Source organism: Nyctereutes procyonoides, unplaced genomic scaffold, assembly GCF_905146905.1.
Source record: "Nyctereutes procyonoides isolate TBG_1078 unplaced genomic scaffold, NYPRO_anot_genome, whole genome shotgun sequence".
NCBI classification, from domain to species: Eukaryota; Metazoa; Chordata; class Mammalia; order Carnivora; family Canidae; genus Nyctereutes; species Nyctereutes procyonoides.
The window spans coordinates 11471928-11497022 of record NW_026575130.1 but is presented as its reverse complement, the minus strand read 5'-3'; the positions used below and the strand labels follow the sequence as shown (position 1 = coordinate 11497022).

Sequence of the window (25095 nt, the reverse complement as noted above, 5' to 3'; positions counted from 1 at the left end):
AAAAAAGATTTTATTTATTCATGAGAGACACAGAAAGAGATAGAGGCAGAGACACAGGCAGAGGGAGAAATAGGTTCCATGCAGGAAGCCCAATGTGGGACTTGATCTCAGGACTCCAGGATCACGCCCTGAGTCAAAGGCAGACGCTCAACTGCTGAGCCACCCAGGCGTCCCTGAAATAATAAATTAATGGAAATTCTTTAATTAGAAGTCTCAGCCAAGAAAACAAGGTATTGGCTTCCAGTTGCTTTCATAATCACTTAGTTGGAATGTCTACCGGAGAAACCCCACATTAAAAAAAAAATGTTATTACTATATTTTTTTTCATTTCCAAGAGAAACTTTCTTTCCTTACTTGGGAAGTGTGCAGATAGGTGGTTTGGATCGAATGATTTCCTTGTTGACAAGTTCTTTCTCCAAGTCACCTCCAGCTAAACACCAAAGGTAATATACTTCTTCAATAGATCTTTCTGCCAGGTAATCACTGTTTATATCTATTAATGGCAAATGGAAAAGAATCAGAGCTATCAACTTTCTGTTTTTATTAAAAGGCAACAGCTAATATTCTCAAAAAAAAAAGTAATTGAAGAACATAGTAAGAGTCCCTTTAGAAAATTCATACTATAAACTGCACAAAGGATGAAATGAAGATATACATATTGGATGTACATTCATTTTCTTTGAGAAAAAGTGAAATTTTTACCCTCAATATTAGAGATATATGGGATATATATTCTATACAGATACCAGATATATTGGGCTCTGTGGGAAAGGGATAAGGGCAAAAAAAGCGCTTGGGTAGGTAACTAACACAAACTATCCCATCCTTCATGTCTTGAGGCAATTGCTGACTCTCGTTGTCTCAGGCTCACTAGGATTGCACCACAGTATGTTCTTATTGACCTTTATTTATAATAGTAACATAAATGTTTATTTGCCTTTCTTTTTGGTATTAATGTTACTTGCAGTTATAGTGTGTGGAAGAGCAGAAACTCAAAAAAAGATTTGGCTGAATAAATGCTTAGTATATATTTCTTGACATGACTTACACATCATGATAACTTCAATATAAGAATATTTTATTGGTGTCACTAAAACACACATTCTGAGAGTTGTAATGAATGAAAAGAAGAAAGCTGATATTCCCTTACAATGTGGAATATAATCATATGGAGTTCTACCAATAAAACAATTTTTAGAGATAATTTATAAAGAGATAAATTATTAGAGATAAATTATATAGAATAATTAGAGATAAATTATATAGAATATATGTATATTGATGTACTGGATATTCTACTAGGAATTAGAAAACAATTTTGGTATTAAGATTTAAGATGAAAATAGGACTTTTGTTTGTATAATAATTTTTTTTGGGTGCCACTTCCTTTTCTCAATTCTTTTTTTTTTTTTTTTTTTAAAGGGAGACAGAACATGAAGACTCCTTTTTTTTTAATTTTTATTTATTTATGATAGTCACACAGAGAGAGAGGGAGAGAGAGGCAGAGACACAGGCAGAGGGAGAAGCAGGCTCCATGCACCTGGAGCCCGACGTGGGACTCGATCCCGGGTCTCCAGGATCGCGCCCTGGGCCAAAGGCAGGCGCCAAACCGCTGCGCCACCCAGGGATCCCCCTTTTCTCAATTCTTAAAGTTCTCAGTCCAAAGCAATTTAAATGTAAAAGATTAAAATGTTAGGTTAGTTATATTTTAAGCAAATCCAAAATTATCTCTTAATTCTCAGATAGGTATTGATAAAGCCTCACTAATGTAATATACATATTGTTGATAAATGTAAAACGAAAATAGGATAAGGGTATTTTCTTTAAAAATAAGGCTTATATTGTTTTTTGTCTTATTTATCATTACCTTTACAGAGCTGACTGATATCCTCAGGCAGAGTTAAATCAGCACATCTCAGAGAAGATGAAAACAGACTGGCAGGTTTGGTAAAGGGAGTATACAAAGGAGACACTTCACTAAATACCTTGTCTTGCATTAATTCATCTGCAGTTGGCCTTGGGAAAAATTTAAAACAGAGTACGAATGAGTTACAAATTTCATCATTAGAAATTTTTGATATCACTTATTTAAAAAGTTGTAAGATACAGAAAATTAATTTTCAAGTTATTCAGTTATAATTTATGTTTACCAGGGTATATCAACTTTCTTTTTTCCTTAAATTGCTTTGTCATGCTGACCTCTTAATGTCTATTCCCTGATTTGTGTGTCTCATTACTCTCTTCAAAAATAAAACTTCTGTATATCACAGTGGTGCCTATTAGCCAGTGCCTTACCTAATTTCAAAAATAGTGCTGTGAAAAAAGACTGTTGGAAATATGAATAATCTTATATTGAGCAATCTAGTAAGATACTTTGTAAAATTTTCATAATACATGGCTTTTGTAGTATATGATGTAGGCCTATTTCTGAATATGGTATGAAATCAATTGTGGTTTTGGAAAAAATTGAAAGAAAGATAACAAATTTCTATAGAGTTTATTAATGTAAGAAAAAAATGATAAAAGCATATAGTTTACATCAGGAGTCAGAAAATTATGGCTCATGGGTCAAAACTGCCTACTGTCTGTTTTTGTATGGCTGATGAGCTAAAAATAGATTTCACATTTTTAAATAGTTGAAAAAATAAAAATAACATTATTTTGTGATATGTTAAAATTATGTAAAACATAAGTTTAAGTACCCAAAAGTAAAGTTTTACTGGAACATAGCACCACTAATGCATTTAAGTATTGTCTTTGGCTGTTTTTCAGCTACAGGGACAGTGTTAATAGCCATGACAGAAACTGTATGGCCCTTGAAGTCAAAAATATTTGCTATCTGGTCCTTGCCATAAAGAGTCTGTTGATCAGAGTTAAATAAACACAATGGGACATCATTGTTTTTTGTTTTTTTGTAAAAATAGAATTCAATAATATATTTTATGGTGGGAAGCTTAATATACCTATGTTTAGAAACATTTGCATCTACATTTATAAGAATATGTTTCAATACGCAAAAAAGAATCATACTTTGCAATATTTCATGTGCATTTTTCTTTTTAGTCTAGTTAACCATGATTTCCCTGGTGATCTGCCAAAATTTCAATTAACATTATTGTCAGTGGGTCAACCGAATTACTGTGGCAGAATGTACTTAGAAACTTGTGTCATGGATGATGCTACAGCATATTAAAGAAACTATTCACTAACTCAAATTGGCCACTAAGTAACCAGCAATCAACCATAACAAAACCAATGTTTCTTTAAGTTACTTACACATAGTTTGTGTCTGAGAAATGTAAAGTAAATATAATCATAAATATTGATTGGCAATTTGTTTGATTTTTTCCAAAGCATACAAATAACACTGGAAAATGTCCTTTAAAAAAACTGGTTAGAAAAACGGCAATCAAGGGGATAGTTAAAAGTCTTAAATACATTACCAGTACAGAAAATAATAATAAAACTCTCCTTAGCAGAGTCGAGATGTGTATTTGTACATAAAAATAAAGTGACTGTAAGTAAATGCTTATTCCCTTATTGTGCTTTTGTACCTTATAATCAAGATTATTATATATGAGCATCCCCATTTTTTACTTTTGTCTTGATTATGACGTACTATTTTACTGAATATCTTAAAATTCTAAACCAATAATACCTTTAGCTTTTCTTCCTCCTTTCTTAATATAGCATGTTTACCCAAAATTATGTTTTTAATACTATTCCACTCTTCCTAACATGTATTGATAAAGATGTTTTTCTAAGTGAGAATACATTATTTTCAAATATCATATTGTCATATGATTTCACTTAAGGAGTTTAGGAGAGACAACTGTAAGGCTAACAGTGATAAGATCAAATGAAAATAAATAATAATAGTTCCAAGAAATCCTTTTATATTTTAAACAAATGATAGCTGACCTCATCATTTATCCAAGTTCTATGCTTAAGACAATTGCCAATAAACTTTTGTTGTCATTTCTCTCATGTCATTCGTGTTTAGGAATATCTACAATTTAGCTGATTTTCTAATTGGAGATTAGGAAATGAACCAGTAACATTTCTGAAAATATGCCAGCTTTCCTGATTGTGGTTTAATTATTTTTTCTTCTTTAATTAATATACATCAGAGCCATAACTAACAATTGTGATACTAATGTCAATTATGTATTCCTATATATATGTAAATATTCTGATTTAATTCATTAATATTATAACTAATAAGGAAAAACACTACTTATATGTTAAAGATCTCAGTATAATCTCTAAGTCTTAATAATATTAACCTCTTGGAAGGGTGGAAGGTGAGACACTTCTTCAAAAGATTTATCACATTTTCAGGAAGGTCCTGATAAATAAAAAAGAAAAGAATTATTTTAAATTATCCATTAAAAAAATATTTTACTCACACCAGTCAGAATGGCTAAAATTAACAAGTCAGGAAGCAACAGATGTTGGTGAGGATGCAGAGAGAGAAAGGGGAACACTTGAACACTGTTGGTGGGAATGTAAATTGGTGTAGCCACTCTGGAACAGTAGCGAGGTTCCTCAAAAGTTTAAAATAGAGCTACCCTACCACCCAGCAATTGCACTACTGAGGATTTAGCCAAAGGATACATAGTGATTTAGCCAAAGGATACATAGTGATACATAGTGATTCGAAGGGGCACATGCATGCCAATGCTTATAGCACCAATGTCCACAATAGTCAAAATATGGAAAAAACCCAGATGTCTATAAACAGATGAATGGATAAAGAAGAGGTGGTATGTATATAAAACAGAATATTCCTGAGCCATCAAAAAAGAATGAAATCTTGCCATTTGCAATGACGTGGATGGAACTAGAAGGTATTATGCTAAGCAAAATAAGTCAATCAGAAAAAGATAACTGTCATAAGATTTCACTCATATGTGGAATTTAAGAAAAGAAACGGAGCGAAGGGGAAGGGTGGGAAAAATAAAATAAGACATAATCAGAGAGGGGGACAAACCATACGAGACTTCCATAGGAAACAAACTGAGGGTTGCTGGAGGAAAGGAGGGTAGAGGGGATGGGGAAACTGGGTGATGAGCATTAGGAGGGCATGTGTTGTAATAAGCACTGGATATTATATGCAACTGATGAATCACTGAACTCTACCTCTGAAACTAATAATATACTTTATGCTAATGAAATTGAATTTAAATAAAACATTTTTTAAAAAGTAAAGAATTATTTAAAATGATCCATTTAAAAATATACATTACTCAAATGTTTGCTATTCTAGGACATTTTGATTTTTCTATTAAGTCTTTAATTGGATTTTATACTAATTTATATTAGCTTCTCACTCTATGAAAAGAAATATCTGAACAGAAATAAACAGCTTTAAAATAGCTTATTAGATCTCAAATACAAAATACATGAATTTTCAATAACAGATTAATGACAAACCTTTATAATGTCCAGACAACCATGTTCTTCAGCCAGAACGATTATAGTGTCATCTACACAACCTATAAAACAGAAAAATTGCATGAATTAATGCTGTTTTTCTATCAGAACTGAACTCTGATATTTTTTTTTTAAATTCTGTTATGCAGTTTTAGAACTTGGAATATTAAAAAGCTTGTCATTGGAGGAGGGACAAGACGGCGGAAGAGTAGGGTCCCCAAATCACCTGTCCCCACCAAATTACCTAGATAACCTTCAAATCATCCTGAAAATCTACGAATTCGGCCTGAGATTTAAAGAGAGACCAGCTGGAATGCTACAGCGAGAAGAGTTCGTGCTTCTATCAAGGTAGGAAGACGGGGAAAAAGAAATAAAGAAACAAAAGGCCTCCGAGGGGGAGGGGCCCCGCGAGGAGCCGGGCTGAGGCCGGGGCGAGTGTCCCCAGGACAGGAGAGCCCCGTCCCGTCCCGGAGAAGCAGGAGCTGCACCAACCTTCCCAGGCGGAAAGGGGCTCGCAGGGAGGTGGAGCAGGATCCAGGAGGTCGGGGATGCCCTCGGGCTCCCGGGGACACTAACAGACACCTGCGCCCCGGGAGAGTGCGCCGAGCTCCCTAAGGGCTGCAGCGCGCACGGCGGGCCCGGAGCAGCTCGGAGGGGCTCGGGCGGCGGCTCCAGGGAGGGGGCTGCGGGGCGGGAGCGCAAATCCAACAGCGCAGGCCCCGGAGCACAGGGCGCCGGGACACAGCCCAGGATCCGGCCTCCCCCGGGACAGGCAGAGGCCGGGAGGGCCCAGGACAGCAAGGACGCTCCTGCCCCGAGCTGAGCAGATCAGCGGCCCCGCCCCGGAGCCTCCAGGCCCTGCAGAGAGCTCCCGAGTTACTGTGGGAGCTGAATCCAGGGCTCCAGAGCTGCCGTAACCACTGCAGTTGTTCCTCCTGCGGCCTCACGGGGTAAACAACCCCCGCTGAGCCCTGCACCAGGCAGGGGGCAGAGCAGCTCCCCCAAGTGCTAACACCTGAAAATCAGCACAACAGGCCCCTCCCCCAGAAGACCAGCTAGAAGGACCAGTTCCAGGGGAAGTCAAGGGACTTAAAGTCTACAGATTCAGAAGATACTCCCCCGTGTTTTTCTTTTTCTTTTTGATTTCTAATTGCTTCCCCCACCCTTTTTTTCCCTTTCTTTCTCTTTTTCTTCTTTTTTTTTCCTTTTTTTCTTCCTTTTTTCTTTTTTCTTTTTCTCTTTTCTTTCCTTCTTTCTCTCTCTTTTTCTCCTTTTCCCAATACAACTTGTTTTTGGCCACTGTGCACTGAGCAAAATGACTAGAAGGAAAACCTCACCTCAAAAGAAAGAATCAGAAACAGTCCTCTCTCCCACAGAGATACAAAATCTGGATTACAATTCAATGTCAGAAAGCCAATTCAGAAGCACTATTATACAGCTACTGGTGGCTCTAGAAAAAAGCATAAAGGACTCAAGAGACTTCATGACTGCAGAATTTAGATCCAATCAGGCAGAAATTAAAAATCAATTGAATGAGATGCAATCCAAACTAGAAGTCCTAACGACGAGGGTTAACGAGGTGGAAGAACGAGTGAGTGACATAGAAGACAAGTTGATGGCAAAGAGGGAAACTGAGGAAAAAAGAGACAAACAATTAAAAGATCATGAGGACAGATTAAGGGAAATAAGTGACAGCCTGAGGAAGAAAAACCTACGTTTAATGGGGGTTCCCGAGGGCACCGAAAGGAACAGAGGGCCAGAATATGTATTTGAACAAATCATAGCTGAAAACTTTCCCAATCTGGGAAGGGAAACAGGCATTCAGATCCAGGAAATAGAGAGATCCCCCCCCCCTAAAATCAATAAAAACCGTTCAACACCTCGACATCTAATAGTTAAGCTTGCAAATTCGAAAGATAAAGAGAAGATCCTTAAAGCATCAAGAGACAAGAAATCCCTGACCTTTATGGGGAGGAGCATTAGGGTAACAGCAGACCTCTCCACAGAGACCTGGCAGGCCAGAAAGGGCTGGCAGGATATATTCAGGGTCCTAAATGAGAAGAACATGCAACCAAGAATACTTTATCCAGCAAGGCTCTCATTCAAAATGGAAGGAGAGATAAAGAGCTTGCAAGACAGGCAGGAACTGAAAGAATATGTGACCTCCAAACCAGCTCTGCAAGAAATTTTAAGGGGGACTCTTAAAATTCCCCTTTAAGAAGAAGTTCAGTGGAGCAATCCACAAAAACAAGGACTAAATAGATATCATGATGACACTAAACTCATATCTGTCAATAGTAACTCTGAACGTGAACGGGCTTAATGACCCCATCAAAAGGCGCAGGGTTTCAGACTGGATAAAAAAGCAGGACCCATCTATTTGCTGTCTACAAGAGACTCATTTTAGACAGAAGGACACTTACAACCTGAAAATAAAAGGTTGGAGAACCATTTGCCATTCAAATGGTTCTCAAAATATACCCTAAAAACTATAGAACACTTCTGAAAGAAATTGAGGAAGACACAAAGAGATGGAAAAATATTCCATGCTCATGGATTGGCAGAATTAATATTGTGAAAATGTCAATGGTACCCAGGGCAATTTACACGTTTAATGCAATCCCTATCAAAATACCATGGAGTTTCTTCAGAGAGTTAGAACAAATTATTTCAAGATTTGTGTGGAATCAGAAAAGACCCTGAATAGCCAGGGGAATTTTAAAAAAGAAAACCATATCTGGGGGCATCACAATGCCAGATTTCAGGTTGTACTACAAAGCTGGGTCATCAAGACAGTGCGGTACTGGCACAAAAACAGACACATAGATCAATGGAACAGAACAGAGAACCCAGAAGTGGACCCTGAACTTTATGGTCAACTAATATTCGATAAAGGAGGAAAGACTATCCACTGGAAGAAAGACAGTCTCTTCAATAAATGGTGCTGGGAAAATTGGACATCCACATGCAGAAGAATGAAACTAGACCACTCTCTTGCACCATACACAAAGATAAACTCAAAATGGATGAAAGATCTAAATGTGAGACAAGATTCCATCAAAATCCTAGAGGAGAACACAGGCAACACCCTTTTTGAACTCGGCCACAGTAACTTCTTGCAAGATACATCCACGAAAGCAAAAGAAACAAAAGCAAAAATGAACTATTGGGACTTCATCAAGATAAGAAGCTTTTGCACAGCAAAGGATACAGTCAACAAAACTCAAAGACAACCTACAGAATGGGAGAAGATATTTGCAAATAACATATCAGATAAAGGGCTAGTTTCCAAAATCTATAAAGAACTTCTTAAACTCAACAGCAAAGAAACAAACAATCCAATCATGAAATGGGCAAAAGACATGAAGATAAATCTCACAGAGGAAGACATAGACATGGCCAACAGGCACATAAGAAAATGCTCTGCATCACTTGCCATCAGGGAAATACAAATCAAAACCACAATGAGATACCACCTCACACCAGTGAGAATGGGGAAAATTAACAAGGCAGGAAACCACAAATGTTGGAGAGGATGCGGAGAAAAGGGAACCCTCTTACACTGTTGGTGGGAATGTGAACTGGTGGAGCCACTCTGGAAAAATGTGTGGAGGTTCCTCAAAGAGTTAAAAATAGACCTGCCTTACGACCCAGCAATTGCACTGTTGGGGATTTACCCCAAAGATTCAGATGCAATAAAACGCTGGGAGACCTGCACCCCGATGTTTCTAGCAGCAATGTCCACAATAGCCAAACTGTGGAAGGAGCCTCGGTGTCCATCGAAAGATGAATGGATAAAGAAGATGTGGTTTATGTATACAATGGAATATTCCTCAGCCATTAGAAATGACAAATACCCGCCATTTGCTTCAACAGGATGGACCTGGAGGGTATTATGCTGAGTGAAGTAAGTCAATCGGAGAAGGACAAACAGTGTATGTTCTTATTCATTTGGGGAATATAAATAATAGTGAAAGGGAATATAAGGGAAGGGAGAAGAAATGTGTGGGAAATATCAGAAAGGGAGACAGAACATGAAGACTCCTAACTCTGGGTAACGTACTAGGGGTGGTGGAAGGGGAGGAGGGCGGGAGGTGGGGGTGAATGGGTGATGGGCACTGAGGGGGACACTTGATGGGATGAGCACTGGGTGTTATTCTGTATGTTGGTAAATTGAACACCAATAAAAATTAATTTATTAAAAAAATAAAATAAATGTTCAGGAAAAAAAAGCTTGTCATTTGTTAACTTACAGGTTTTGATAAAAATAAAGATTTTAAACACTAAATATTAACTGAATTACAGATACTGGAATATAGCCAGATAAATAGTGAGATAAAGCAGTAGTTCAAGATGAAAATTCTCTTGTTCTTTCTCTCTTGCTCTCTCTCCCTATATATGTAATGTACATATGCATACTACTCTTTTGTGTTTATATAATTTGAAGAATGTATACACATCTCTGGGGATTTAAAGTGTAAATCTCTGTATGATCCCTGTCAAAATACCAACAGCATACTTCACAGAACTAGAACACAGAATCCTAAAATTTGAATTGAGCCACAAAAGACCCTGAATAGTCAAAGCAATCTTGAAAAAGAAGAACAAAACTGGAGGTATCATGATCCCAGACTTCAAAATATACTACAAAACTGTAGTAATCAGAACAGTATGGTACTGGTACAAAAACAGACACGTAGATCAGTAGAACGGAACAGACATCCCAGAAATAAATAGCCAATTTATCTTCCACAAAGAAGGCAAGAATATGAAATGAGAAAAAAGTCTCTCACGAAATGGTCTTAAGAAAACTGGACAGCCATATGCAAAAGAATGAAACTGGACCACTTTCTTATACCAAACACAAAGATAAACTAAAATGGGTTAAGGACCTAACTGTGAAACATGAAAGCATAAAAATCCTGGAAGAGAACACAGGCAGGAATTTCTCTGACTTGGCTTAGCAACATCTTTCTAGATATGTCTCCTGAGGCAAGGGAAACAAAAGCAAAAATAAACTATTGGGACTATATCAAAATAAAAAGCTTCAAAAAAAAAAAAAAGCTTCTGCATAGTGATGGAAATAAGCAACAAAAATAAAAGACAACCTACTGAATGGGTGAAGATACTTGCAAATGACATATCTGATTAAGGGTTACTTTCCAAAATACATAAAGAACTTGAACAACTCTTGAATCATTGTATTGAATATTGGAAACTAATATAACACTGTATATTAATTATATAATTTAAAATAAAATAAGAACTTACACAATTCGATAAAAAAAAAAACTAAACTAAAAATGGGCAGAGGACATGAGTAGACATTTCTCCAAAGAAGACATACAGATGGCTAACTGGCACATGAAAAAAAATGTTCAATATCACTCATCATCAGGGAAAAATGCAAAGTAAAACCACAATGAGATACCACCTCACACCTGACAGGCTAACGTAAAAAAAAAAAACCCACATGAAATAACAAGTGTTGGCAAGGATGTGGAGAAAAAGGAACCCTTGTGTATTGTTGGTAGGAACACAAACTGTGCAGCCTCTGTGAAAAAACAGCATGAAGGTTCCTCCAAAAATTAAAAATAGAAGTACCATATGATCCATGAATCCAAGTACTGGATATTTACCTAAAGAATATGAAAACACTAATCCAAAGGGATATATGCATCCCTATGTTTACTGCAGCATTATTTAGAATAGCCAAATTATGGAAGCACCCCACATGTCCAATGATAGATAATCAACAACAAAGATGTGGTATTTTTATACACAATGGAATATTATTACTTAGCTATAAAAAGAGTAGATTCTTGCCATTTGCAACAACATTGATGGATCTAGAGAGTATAATGCTAAGTGAAATAAGTTAGAGAAAGACAAATACTATATGATTTCACTCTTATGTAGAATTTAAGAAACAAAACAAAACAAAACAAAACAAAAAAAGAAACAAAACAAATGAAGAAAAAAAAAGAAACAAATAAAAAAACCCAGACTCTTAACTATAGAGAAAAACTGATGGTTACCAGTGGGGAGATGGATGGGGGGGGGGGATGAATGAAACAGGTGAAGGGAATTAAGAGCGTATTTATCATGATGAGCACTGAGTAATGTGTATACGTTGTTGAATCACTATATTATACACCTGAAGCCAATATAACTAATATAACACTGTTAATTACACTGGAATTAAAATTAAAAAATAATAAAGTATAAATTTAGTTTGTAGACCTTATTAAGGAATCTCTAAGACTCCTTAAAAGCCTTAATATCAATCTTCGAAATTAAATGTTGTAAATACAGTAACATTTAATACAATTATATATTATTATTCAATATTTATTGATACCTTCTGTACATATTCTTATTTGTAAACCCTATTAACATGGACACCAATCTTTCACTCTTTCATATAAAGTGCTCTATCAATCTTTCCTTCGCCATATGTACTTAATTTATTCTAAATTATAGATTTAGATTATATAAATTTTTGTAAATTTGAATTAAATATTAGGACCTAATATACATGTAAAATAAATGAGCTTGTTATAGGGAAAAATAAATGTTCTTCTCAGTCATTATTCATACATGGTTCATCATATAGAAAGCTCAAAAGTTAAGATATATTGTCTGAATTTAAACTGTTACACAGAAGTATAATTTTATATTCTCATATTTTGCATTCACAATTTAGTTTACTGGGCTGAATCATGAAGCTACGATAATATTTGATCCACATTATAATTCCTTAATAAGGAAAGTGCTATAATAATATTTCGAAGGCAATTTTAAGTTGTCCCATTAATGCTTACCATTGATCATTAGAACATTAAAGAAATTCAGGATATTTCAGTGTATTCACTATTTTAGAACACATTTTAAATATGCATGACTATGAACGGTCACTAACGATTATATTTGTAATTGAAACTAATCAATTGTGAGATACTTACCTAATGTAAGCAAAAATTTTAGTCTTTCAGAAATATCTAAGCTCTGAAATAATTTTCTTCCCTGAATAAAATCAGAAAAGAAATTCATGTTAACATTTCATCTTTTTTCAGGGAGGTATTTTTCTCCCAAAAAATGAAAATGATTTTGTAAGGTATCTCTTTCTCTTCACAGGTTTTATTTGACTTTTAAAGTTAGTTTCACTAAAGAAAAATCATAAGTTTAACATTTAAACATTTTATATATCTAAGGATCATTACATTCTAGTTTGGTCTCAAGCATTCTTCACTTTTGATACCAACATGTACCTGGTTGCCTGGAGAGATCCCAGGCCACCAGGAGTCTTACTTGATTAAGGGACTAAGATGGCCCCTAGGAAAGATTCATATTATCCTTACGTTTACCCAACTAATTCTTACTTATATATCATGATCCAGGTAATCTGTTGTCTCCATTAAGAAACATTCAATGACACTCCTTCCTCCTCTCCTAATGAATTAGACAACCATTCTTTGTGCTCCCATAGCACCTGTTATATTTATTTTAAGATACATACATTGTATTTTAATTGTTTCCTTATTAGTCAGCTTTAGGGGGCTGCTTGAAACAGAGTAGAACCAGTTAGAACTTGCAACAATTATGTGCTGAGCAACTTAATGTGCCAAATTGGACTTTTGACCCCAAGTTACATAACCTGGGCAAAAACTTAACCATCTTAAGTTTCACTTTTCTCATTTATAAGATTGGGACATTAACTGTACATGCCACATAGGTTGCAGTAGTGATTATATAATGTATAAAAAAGTGCCTCACATTTTTTGCACAAAGATGTTGGCTATTATTCTTTTCTTACAAACAAATTCAATGTATAGGATTCTTTAAATAAACTTAGAAAGAAAGGCTTAAGAAGATAGGCTGGTCTTTTTGTGGAGAAAAGAAGACTTCTTTTTTTAATAAAGAGACTGCAAAAAGCTTTCTTAAAAATTTATGAAATTAGAACTACAGGTGGAAAGATCATTGAAAAAGTTGCCATTCCTCTCAATTTTTTACACTACTATATTATTAATCTTTTAGAAATATAGGTTTAATTTTATCAATATCTTGTTTAAAAGCTTAAATGGTCCCCCATACCTTATGTAACCAAATATAAACTTCTCAATTTAGCATTCAAAGTCTCCCAAGATATGACTCTATCTTTTCAATCTAAGTGCTTACTACTTATCTACCTGTGATGAACACACACACACACACAAACACACACAAGGCAGTTCAATTTATCACTTGCATACTTTGATTACAGTGACTATACTCTCCCTGTTCATGCATACTGATGGTATGATATGACTGATGATATCATAAGATCATATGATCTTGACTCATGTTATTTCCCTACCAGTAATTTTTTTCTTCATGGCAATTAAAATTTTATATATAGCCTTTATTTCATTCCCACTGCTGAATGTTCATTTTGTGAGTTAAAGAATTAAAAATTCAAATTACTTTCTTAGCAGTTTGATGACACTGTGCTACTGTTTTTTTACATCCAACCTAAAGAACACATACTTCTATTTTAAAGTCCTTTCAATGGTGTAAATTTTTTGTCTGTTATTTCTTTTTTATTGTAGATGTATGTATTTTAAATTTATTTCTTTTTAATTGCATCTTAGTCTTTGCCCTAATAAATACAGAGGATGTCTGGGAATGGTCTCATAAAACACAACTCAACTACAAAGTGAGTCTTGTAGATAACAGAAGAGAACAACGTATTTAGGGAAGAAAGAATACCACAGAAAAGGTAGAACAAGAACATATCAAAGAGTCTGTAAGCAGTTTTGGTGTAAGCCTTTCTAGAACTGCTTAATTTTTTACACTTAGTACAGTGTAAATGCTTTATACTTAGGAAAGTACAAATGCTTCTAAAGATACCAAGATGAGGGGCACCTGGGTTGGCTCAATGATTGAGCATCTCCCTTTGGCTCAGGTCATGATCCGGGGATTGAGTCTCACATCAGGCTCCTGGCAGGGAGTCTGCTTCTCCCTCTGCCTATGTCTCTGCCTCTCTCTCTGTGTCTCTCAAGAATAAATATATTAAAAAAACTTTCAAAATATAAATATACCAAGATGTTATGCAAAATGATCAAATAGTAGTTTTTAACAAGTCAAATTGAGATTTAAACCTTTTTCTTCTTCTATCTAGTCAAGCCACAAAGTAAAAACATATTAGCCTTCCTATCTGAAAAACCTATTCTAATAAGCACACAATTTCTCTTTATCAGCTTAGTATTTATTTATACATACCACACAAAGCTCAAATAAAATGATTCCAAGAGACCACACATCTGATTTGGGGCCAGAAGGCAATGGTTTTTCACTTGGCACATGATCAGTGGTTTTGAAAATTCCTTGTGCAATTACCTCAGGTGCCAAATATGATGGATACCTACAATGACATATTAAATAAATTAATAATTACTAAAAACTACAAAGGGGATAGTAGTACTACAGTTTCACTAGCTGTATGGTAAGACCTATGTAAAAGTCTAGTGCAATTAAATTAACAATTAACAAGTAGGAAGATTTTAAACTAACCATCATTATATAGGTCTTCATGTCCAGAAATCAAGAGAAAATATATATGAGTATCAAATAATTTTAAAACTATTGTGTCTGTCTGAAGCATTGGTTCCTTTCTTTGCTGTCCTCTCTTTTACATATACTGCTGTCTTGCACCATTCTGTTTCCAGGTGTTTTCCTTTTCTCCCTACTACCGGTCTTCTCCCTATACTTAACTATTATTTAAAGTACTTTTTATCTTTGAAAATAGTATGCATTCTTTTGAAAAGTAGGAATGTCAAAGTCTTTAAAAATATATAAATTAAAAAGTAAGACTCTATTTCATCTCTGTACTCCAGGCACCCATACATATTTATAGATATAGATTAACTTGACCATCCATCACCATTGCTCACAGGGCAGCAGACTACACACACTATTTTGCCCTCCTTTGTTTTTTCACTTAAAATATATTTTAGAGATAATTCTATAAAAATAAGTATACTGACTTATTATCTTTGAAAACTGCCAATAATTTCATTGTATTAATGCGCTTTATTTATTTGACCAAACTCTGAAGAACATTTTGGAAGTTCCATTCCTATATGGATAATCAATTGAGCCTTATTCCATTTACTGAAAACTCTAGCCCTTGCTGCCCTCCCCCCCGACAAAACTAGTCCATAGTACCAGTTTCTACCACAAATAAAATCTGTATATATTATGCTGGCTTGCATCTTGGCTCCTTATTTTGTTCCACTGGTAATCTTGCCTGACACTGTACCATTATACTATTTTCAGTCTATAACATTATATAAGTAATTGCCAATAATTGCCAAGATAAGTCATCTCAAAACACATGCACCTTTTCCCAAAATCTATAAAGAACTTATCAAACTCAAAACCCAAAGAACAAATAATCCTGTAAAGAAATGGGCAGAAGACATAAACAGCCATTTCTCCAAAGAAGACATCCAGATGGCCAACAGACACATGAAAAAATGCTCAACATCACTCGGCATCAGGGAAATACAAATCAAAACCACAATGAGATACAACCTTACACTGCTCAGAATGGCTAAAATTAACAAGATAGGAAACAATAAACATTGGTGATGATGTAAAGAAAGGGGAACCCTCTTACACTGCTGGTGGGGATGCAGTCTGGTATAGACACTCTGGAAAACAGTATGGAGGTTCCTCAAAAGCTTAAAATATAGCTACCCTATGACTCAACAATTGCACTACTAGGTATATACTCCAAAGTTACAAATGTAGTGGTAACCTGCACACCAACGTTTATAGCAGCAATGTCCAAATAACCAAAATATGGAAAGAGCCCAGATGTCCATTGACAGATTAATGGATAAAGGAGATGTGGTTTATATATACAATGGATTACTAATATTACTCAGCCATCAAAAAAATGAAATCTTGCCATTTGCAATGATGTGGGTGGAACTAGAGGATCTTATGCTCAGCAAAATAAGCCAATTAGAGAAAGTCAATTGTCACATGATTTCACTCATATGTAGAATTTAAGAAAAGCAAAGGGGAAGGAAGGGAAAAATAAAACAAGACCTAATCAGAGAGGGGATAAACCATAAGAGATGGTTAACTATGGGAAACAAACTGAGGGTTGCTGGAGAGGAGGTGGGTGGGGGGATGGGGTAACTGGGTGACGGACACTAAGGGGGGCATGTGATGTAATGAGCACTGGATATTATATGCAATTGATGAATCACTGAACTGTACCTCTGAAACTAATAATACACTATATGTTAATTAATTGAATTTATATAAAAATAATAAAATGCTGAATTCCCCCCCCCAAAAAAAACACACACACAGCTTTTAATTTCTCTGTAGGAGTGTCTAGGTACTTTTCAGATGTTTGTTCTAAATATATATATATATATATATATATATATATATAGAGAGAGAGAGAGAGAGAGAGAGAGAGAGAGAGAACTATTTTGTCAAGTTCTTTTTCTTTCTCTTTCTCCTTCCCTCCCTCTCTCATGTCCTCCCTCCCCACCCAACCCCCCACCAGAGTTGGAATTTTTATTGAAATTAGATCAAATGTAGAACAGGTTGCAAAGAACTGGCATTTTTCTCATTCCAACCTTAACAATCTATGAACGTGTATTTCTGTTTATTGAGGCCTTTCACAATGTCTTCTAAAAAACATTTATATTTCTTTCACAGAGATAAACATACCTGCTTAGATTCTTATCAGGTTTATCATATTCTTTTGCTGATGTGTAAACAATTTATTTGTATTAATTCTGTATCTAGCAACCTCACTAAACCCTTGGCATTTATGAGAGAATTCATTTGAGTAATCTTTGTCTTTCAGTACTTTACTGTATTCTGGTGATGTTATAGGAACTTAGTATAGGTTAATGTCAGTATATTTCACTGAAGATAAAAATTTGTATTTATAAAGTACAGGAAAAATTTTAGCAGAAAATTCAATGGTAAATATAAAGGAGTTGGCAAAAAAAATCATATCATTGTACAAAATATTTTCCTGTCAGACTAAAACACTGTTAATGTTTTCTGTCTTCTAAACTCATAAATGTAAGTCACTTTATTTAATAATAAATACAAAGTCTTTCTAAACAGTATATTCTATAAAATATATCAAACTTCAAACTGTAGCTTTCTAATAAATTCATTTTATGAATAATCCCACAAAGTTGATTTGCTGAGATGGAAATCATTTCTCCTCTCAGTGAATTCCCATGGTATTTTTTCTGTATCTTTTTTACAGTTTTCAAATGATTATATTTATTTTGCCTTTTTTAATATGCTATGTAATAGATTACACACAATATATAATACTACACATTTTTGTGTTTTGTTTTGTTTCTGTTTATATTTAAGTATACAAAAATTTACCCTCCTGTGAAACAAACATGAGGGCGCTGGTGTATCTTATTCATTTTATAAGCAACTACCAATGAAATTTAAATATAAGATATACTCAGTAAATTTTTGTTAAAAAAAATAACATTTCTAACAAAAATGCCAATGAAGACTGCCTTACAATTTAAGCAGATAGTACATAAATATCAGAACATATTGATAATGACTAAATTTAAATCCTATAGCCCAGAACCAAAAGAAACAAACAGATTTAGAAGAGAAATGAAAATGAGTGGAATTCTGCCCTACTTATTGCTTATATACATACCCTTTCTTCATTTATCATCAGATTTAGTCATGAGCACAATTATCTGGATTTTTCAATTCCATGGACATTAGATTATTATGGCACCCTGCAATAATAACTATAATCAAAATATATTTAAGTATATGGAACATCTATGTAATATATATAATGTAGGCACTCAAATATTCCATTTCTCTTCCTGAATTATTCTGCAGCTACCTCCTCACACTATGATTGCCAGTACTTACATGTAAAATATAAGTCAATTAAGTCAAAGAATATAACTTAAGCTTAAATGGGTAAATTAGGCTTTTACATTTCTTTCCATTTTAATGCAGTGATGATGATGATAATAATCTATACTTTTAATTTGCTCATACAAATTTGTATTTTGTCATTTTACCCTAACGTGATCATATTGCTCTTCTAAATGACATCTCTAGAGAAAATTGAAGCCTAGTGGAAGAAGTATGGACTTGGTATTATGATACTTGTATTCTAGTTTTAATTGTAGCACAATTTCTATATGTGATCAGGGTTTCTTAACCTGAAAATAGGAATACTAATGTTTACCTCACAAACTGTTATAAATATTACTGAGTACTGTTTTTATAAAAATGGAAAAAATGACATAAATGAAATGTGATATTTTTAATCATCACCATGATACATCTAGAAGGCAAAATGTTTACTTTTAATCCTGATTTCACTTTATCTAAAAATAATAGTGTGGGTAGTGAAAGGCCAAGCAATACTATAGGTAAATCGTTATATCTATAATTTGGTGATCTCTAGAAGCATAGAAGTGACCCTGGTTCCAAAAATTCTAATTTCCCTTCTAATCAAGAATTCCTTTAATTAATTAATAAAAATAATAAACCCTAGGATTGTTTTTAAATGTAAATTATTTCCTTTCCACAAGTGTCTCTTCTTTAGCATAGAATTTTAACACTCAAAGGAAATTATCAGAACTTTGCTGTGAGTATGACTGGTGAGGCTTTCATCATCTGTTTGATGTTTTAACAAGGTATTAAGCTACTGGCCAACTGAAATGAATGTCCAATTTCTAAATCTTTACAATATTTTGAAACAGATGTTAACATTTTACTTTGTTGTTCCTTAATATTTGTCTTTTGAATCAACTGCAAGTTTCTTCTGGTGTAAATATTTTCTTTCATGCTTTAGCTGTTTGATCACTTTATTTTTCCTGGCTAATGTTTCACATTTTGCTCTTTGATACTTTCTGGTCAGATCCTTTGGGTCCAAGACATCAAAGTAAACCAGACCAAATGACACACAAGCCCAATTCTATCCAAGCATTTTAAATTCAAATGCAGTTCTTCAAAATGCTTGATGTGCTTTTTGAAAAATCACTTCCGTTCTTCTATTTATCACAAGCAAACCTAAAGCACCTTTAAGTAAAAGGTAAAAAGGTAAAAAAAATAAAGTGATTTTTGTTTGCATTATGTTTTGGAGTTCTTTGTCATACAGCTTGATTTAGACAACATGAAGAAGCAGCAGCAATCACATTTACTTTCTGTCAGATTACTGCTTCCTAAAAGTTACTTCAAAAGGCAATTATCACATATGAGAGAAGATCTAGAGCTTTACTGTGAACTTATTTTTATTATACTCAAAAGGGATTTTTTTTTAAACAAACAAAATGTAGGCTATTTTCACAGAATATTGTTTTCATGCTTGGACAACAACTGTTTGTTTCCTATGACCACAAGTTTTGGTATGTGAAACTGTAAGATTATTAATTTATGTACCATCAGAAGTAGGCCATCAAAAGAGAAAATTTTTCCATTAAACAATGAGCTTCTTGAGGACAGTAACCTATCTTATCCATTTTTGCATATCCAGCAGCCAGAAGAGAAGGTACTAATAAATATTGTCTTAATAATTAAAGGAAGGACTAAGAAATTTATTTTAAGATTATTAGCAATTGTCTAACTAACAAAGATTTTAGGTAGGAAACCTATAATCTACCTTATAAAGATAAAGGGTAATTTGTAAATGAGTCCCTTTTTAAAAACATCTAATTAAGCAATGTTCTCCTGCAGAAACACATTCCATGACTTCCAACCACAATTCTTGGTAATGGAGTGACAGAACTGATTTTAGAGAGCCAGAGGAGCAAAACACAAATGGATATTATTAAGAAATAACAAAGCAATAACATAATTAAGATCTTTAGATGAGATAATGGTATTATATTAATTTTAATTTCCTTGTTTTGACATTTGTTTTGTGGTTAATTCCTTACTTCAGGAAATAAACTGAAATATTTAGGGGTAAAAGGGCATCATATGCATTAGATACTCATATTAATATTTTTTGAATATATATAAACCTATGTGTGTAAAAAAAGATACAAAGCAAATGTAGTAAAACATTGGCATTTGGGGAATTTAAGTGAAGGCTATACTATACAGGGATTCTTTGTACTATTTTGAAACTTCTACGTACTGAAAATAATGCTAAAATTAAACACTCAAAAAATAAAAGAATTATATTATTTAAAGGTCTAAAAAGCAACCACGTAATACATGTAACACAAAAATATGTATTAAAAGTATCCATTAAGAACAGAAATAAATACACTTCCCTCTCTTGGAGGCCAGCATAAACTGGAATTCCATATCAGAAGTGATCAAATACACCTCTCTTAACTTAAACATATACTTTCAGGTACAGTCTCTATTCCATTACCTCTGATACCTAAAATGACTTGAGTCTTAATATACAGTTATATCTTAGAGAAGAAAGGATTAAATTTAGAAACAGTAGAAAATACTATGAGAATGATTTTTCAAAAAAAAAAAAAGAAAAAGAAAGAAAAGAATGATTTTTCCTCAGTCTTTTAAGGAACACTCATTATCACTAAGTGAGAATCTGGCCAGCCTTTTTGCCTTAAATTTATCTAATTCTGGATGAAATGAAATCGATTAGTAAGCATTATAAGGTGAAGAAGGTTAATAATCTGTTAGCCTCTCTGCCCATTCAATGAAATGTCAACATTAGATATCTTTTGGACACTGGGAAAAACTCACTGTCTATTCTTTTAAAAGTATACAGAAAATTAAAATATGTCAATAAAGCAAAGCTAGTTTTGTATCAGAAAGTAATATCACTAGTAATTAACAAAATATACATTTTATCAAATATTACAAAGTTGAAGACACAACAAAGAAAAAAGAAAACATATTCTTACCCAATAGGGAAATCAACATCATCGCCGTTAGCTGTCATGTGATAAAGTCCAAATTTAGCCAATTTAACATGTCCCTACAATAACAATAATAAAAGTCACTATTAAACATTTTGCTATTGGTAGTAGGAAAAAGTATTATTATACATTCCATAAGTAAGGAAATCACCAGTCAGGTACATTAAGAAAAAAATTAATTTACCATAATTTTACTATAATTTTATTAAAAACTATTTGCCAATATTTGAAATCTGCTTTATACTTGTTGCAAATATATGTATATGCATACATATATGTATGTGTATCTACACATATTACTTATAGATCTCAAAACAACAAATAACACTTAAAATTTTTTGTTTATATTTTTCCAGGTATTTTGACAAAACAAAAAAAGCAGAAATGTTCTCATTTGTCTTGAATCCCTGCTTAGAACATTTTTTGGTAATTTTCACAAAAGAATTTTTTTCAAGAACTTGCAAGTCCATTCATAGTTATAATTTAACTGACATGAGAGTTCTTCACTTAAAAAGATGAGCTCACAAATCAAGATATTAGTGAATATACTAGATTTCTAAGTATTTTTATATTGTTTGAGAAAAAACATAATTATCACAAAAGTGAGATTCTTAATAAAAAGCAAATATAAATTTTTAGAAGTCTCAAGTTTTCCTCCTTTTAGATGTTTAAAACTGTAAAAAAGCAGATTTTAAGATGTTTCCTTTTTCTCAAGAACTTTACTTCTCAGCACTACAAAATGATTATTTATTAAAACAACACAGATTGGTTAGATACTTCACTGCCATAAAAATGATATTAATGAGAACCACTTTAGCTTCTATGATTTTTAATATCATAGGGTATTTGTAGTAAAAGTCTGGAAGAGAACAGAAGAATAGAATAATCCCACTAAGACAAAAAATAATTTCCCAGAGAAAGTCCCTCAAAACTATTTTATATGCTTATGAATTATGCTACCCATAATTCTCTTGACCTACTTCTTATTAATCCTCCACAAGATTTCCAAGTAGAGAAGTAGCATTCCAATAAGAAAAGAAGCTAGGTATGAACAGCTGGTAAAAAAAAAAAAAAAGATAAATGGAGAATGAAATTTAAAAAAAATAGGGAAAAAGAAAAATAAAGAGAAAATAGAATACAGCTGTGTTATGAGAAAAATACTCTATGTAAATAGAGAAGCTTTCTTAAAATGAAAACAAATTCAGAGGAGGAATGGACTGAGAAGCTACCATGCTTATTTTTCAGAAAGCAAATGAAAGGAAAAACCAAATATGAAGTAGGAAAATGAATCTTGGGAAAAAGAAGAATAATGCATGTGAAAAACATATGGATTTATATAATTCAAAGATAGTTTTTTTTCTAACCACCACAAATATATCACTTTCATAGAGCTATTTCACTATAAATATTATTAAAACATATTTGTATTCTATAGTCCTTCTTATTGAGTGGGTCTGATTTCAGTAGCTTCCAACCACAAATAACAAACAAATATTTAATATATTATCTGACAATTACCTTTTGGTCCAAAAGAATATTATGAGGAGACAGGGCCCGATGTACTATACCATGCTTGTTCATATACTGCAAACCCTGAAGTACCTCAAATGCTATGCACAAAACCTTTGAATAGCTACAAAAAAAACCAAAAAGTCACAGAACAATAGATCAGTTACAAAGCAGATACAGAACCTGTTTTAAAGAATGAAATGAGGTTATAAAAATTCAGTTATATTTTTATTATTCCTCTTACAGTTCAGAGAAAATACAATCAATATATTTTAGGAAATATCTATTATATACATATTTTGGATTTTCTGATTACAACGGAATTGATCTGGTAAAGATTCTACAGTTTCCTAAGGCTAATCTAATAGCAGTATTTGTTTTTCCAGGGAGGGAGTTGAATTTTGGTGGTGTGTGATTAACCTTCCGCAGGTTTGACTTTGTGAAATTATCAGAAAAGTTTCAGATGTATGGCAGAACTAAGTCAAGGGAAACCACCTTTCTTGCTCAAGACAAAATACCTAAGTCCCTGAAAAATAGCTAAAATATATTTTATGATATATATACATGAGTTTACTTTCCATATCAATCCACAACCTCCAGCAATTTATGATTCACAAACATTTTTCTTTAATTCTTTCTAAGCCATCTTCCACCATGATGCTCAGTTTTCCTCTCTCTCCATCTTTTTTTTTTTTTTAATCAAGCACCATTCATGTGGGAAGTCAGGAATGAAATACAGAAAAATAGGAAAGACTAATCCAAGCCCAAACTAGCGATATTAACATTTTGGTATAGATTTCTTTTCTACCCATTTTTTCCCCATTTTAAATTAGACTTTCAAAAATTAAATCAATATCTGCAATCACTAAGAGTAATTTTAAAAAAAAGGTTTAAGTAAGCCAAAAGCAGAGATAAAATGGAGTTATTAAAAAAAATAGTCAACTCCAAAGCTGGCAGAATAAAAGGGGGAAAAAAAGAACATAGAACAAATGGAACAACTAGAAAATAACAGATTTTAATTAGGATGTATCAATCATTATAGTAAATATAAATGTAAACATCTAAACTCACTCATTTAAAAGCTAAGAATTATCAGACTGGAATAGAAATTAAGACTCAGTTATATTCAGGTTATAAGCTACCCACATTAAATAAAAGATGTAAATTAAAAGTAAAAGGATGGAATAACAGGTCACTGATTTTCATGGGCTTGCTTGGAGGGACAGGCTGACTTCAAAGGAATATGTGGAACTGTTATCTTGATTTTGATGATGAGTCTGTCAAGCTTACTGACCTGTGCGCTAAAAAGGTTATATTTTAAAATATGTAAAGTACAGCTCAATAAACATGATGTTAAAAAAAGTAAGCTGAATAAAATTTTCAAAAAAAAAACCTTGCAATATGACTCCCTCCTCTAAATTAAAACCATAAGAAAGAACAAGACATGAAAAGCTAAAATCCCTCTCCCTTCATCCTAGTCTGACTTTCCAGAGGTATCCACCCTTAGCAGTTTCTGTTTTCAATTCTTCTGGTGGTTAGACTTTTAGTTAATATAATTAAGGCTTTGCTATGCAAGATGATATAATTAACATACTTTTACAACTTTCCCATTTTCTTTTCTCAACTTCTGATTTTCATTAGTCATATTATTTTTACATTATCAAATTTTATAAGTGAAATAGAAGAAATCTACATTCCTTTCTTAAAAGCTAAACACACAAGTAAATATATACTATGACATAGTGACAAAGTGCTAAGGATAAAAAATAGGGAAGAGAGAATGTGAGGAAGCAGGTTGCTAATACATATAGAGTGTGATCAAGGAAGGTCTCACTAAAGTGACATTTGTTAGAAATCTAAAAGAAGTGAAAAAGATATGCAGCTCTTTGAGACATAAGTGATTCTGGCAGAGGGAACAGTAAGCAAGTCCTGAACTGGGAGACTGCACAGCAGTTCAAAAAGTGTAATAAAGACACTGTGCATGCAGGAGAATGGGCCAAGGGTGTTAAAAGATGAGATTAGAGACACAGCAAGAAGCCAGATTATGTTAGGCCATTTAGGCCATTTTAAAGACTTTGGCTTTTACTCTGAGACAGATGAAAAATGACTGTCACATTTCCATACCATCATTAGTAAATATTCACTGTGAACTAAGAAAAATATATATACCTAATCCTAACCCCTAGTTCTCAAGAGAAAATGTCTCAGTCATCAGGATTTAATA

The 25095-nt window shown here is 33.5% G+C and overlaps 1 protein-coding gene across 3 annotated transcripts in view; it reads right to left on the bottom strand.

Annotated features, from left to right (window-relative positions):
- The window catches only part of TBCK (TBC1 domain containing kinase), a 224360-nt gene that overhangs the window by 148580 nt on the left and 50685 nt on the right, over positions 1 to 25095 (bottom strand). For 2 of the 3 annotated variants that reach the window (XM_055342419.1, XM_055342418.1), the window contains exons 4-11: positions 22881 to 22995; positions 21348 to 21421; positions 14698 to 14839; positions 12402 to 12462; positions 5437 to 5498; positions 4287 to 4348; positions 1868 to 2016; positions 355 to 493 (exon numbers count right to left, since the gene is read on the bottom strand). In XM_055342419.1, coding sequence (XP_055198394.1) covers positions 355 to 493; positions 1868 to 2016; positions 4287 to 4348; positions 5437 to 5498; positions 12402 to 12462; positions 14698 to 14839; positions 21348 to 21421; positions 22881 to 22995 — 804 coding nt within the window. Of the gene's footprint in view, positions 1 to 354; positions 494 to 1867; positions 2017 to 4286; positions 4349 to 5436; positions 5499 to 12401; positions 12463 to 14697; positions 14840 to 18151; positions 18232 to 21347; positions 21422 to 22880; positions 22996 to 25095 lie in introns of those variants that run through there. The other variant, XM_055342420.1, reaches the window with a different exon arrangement.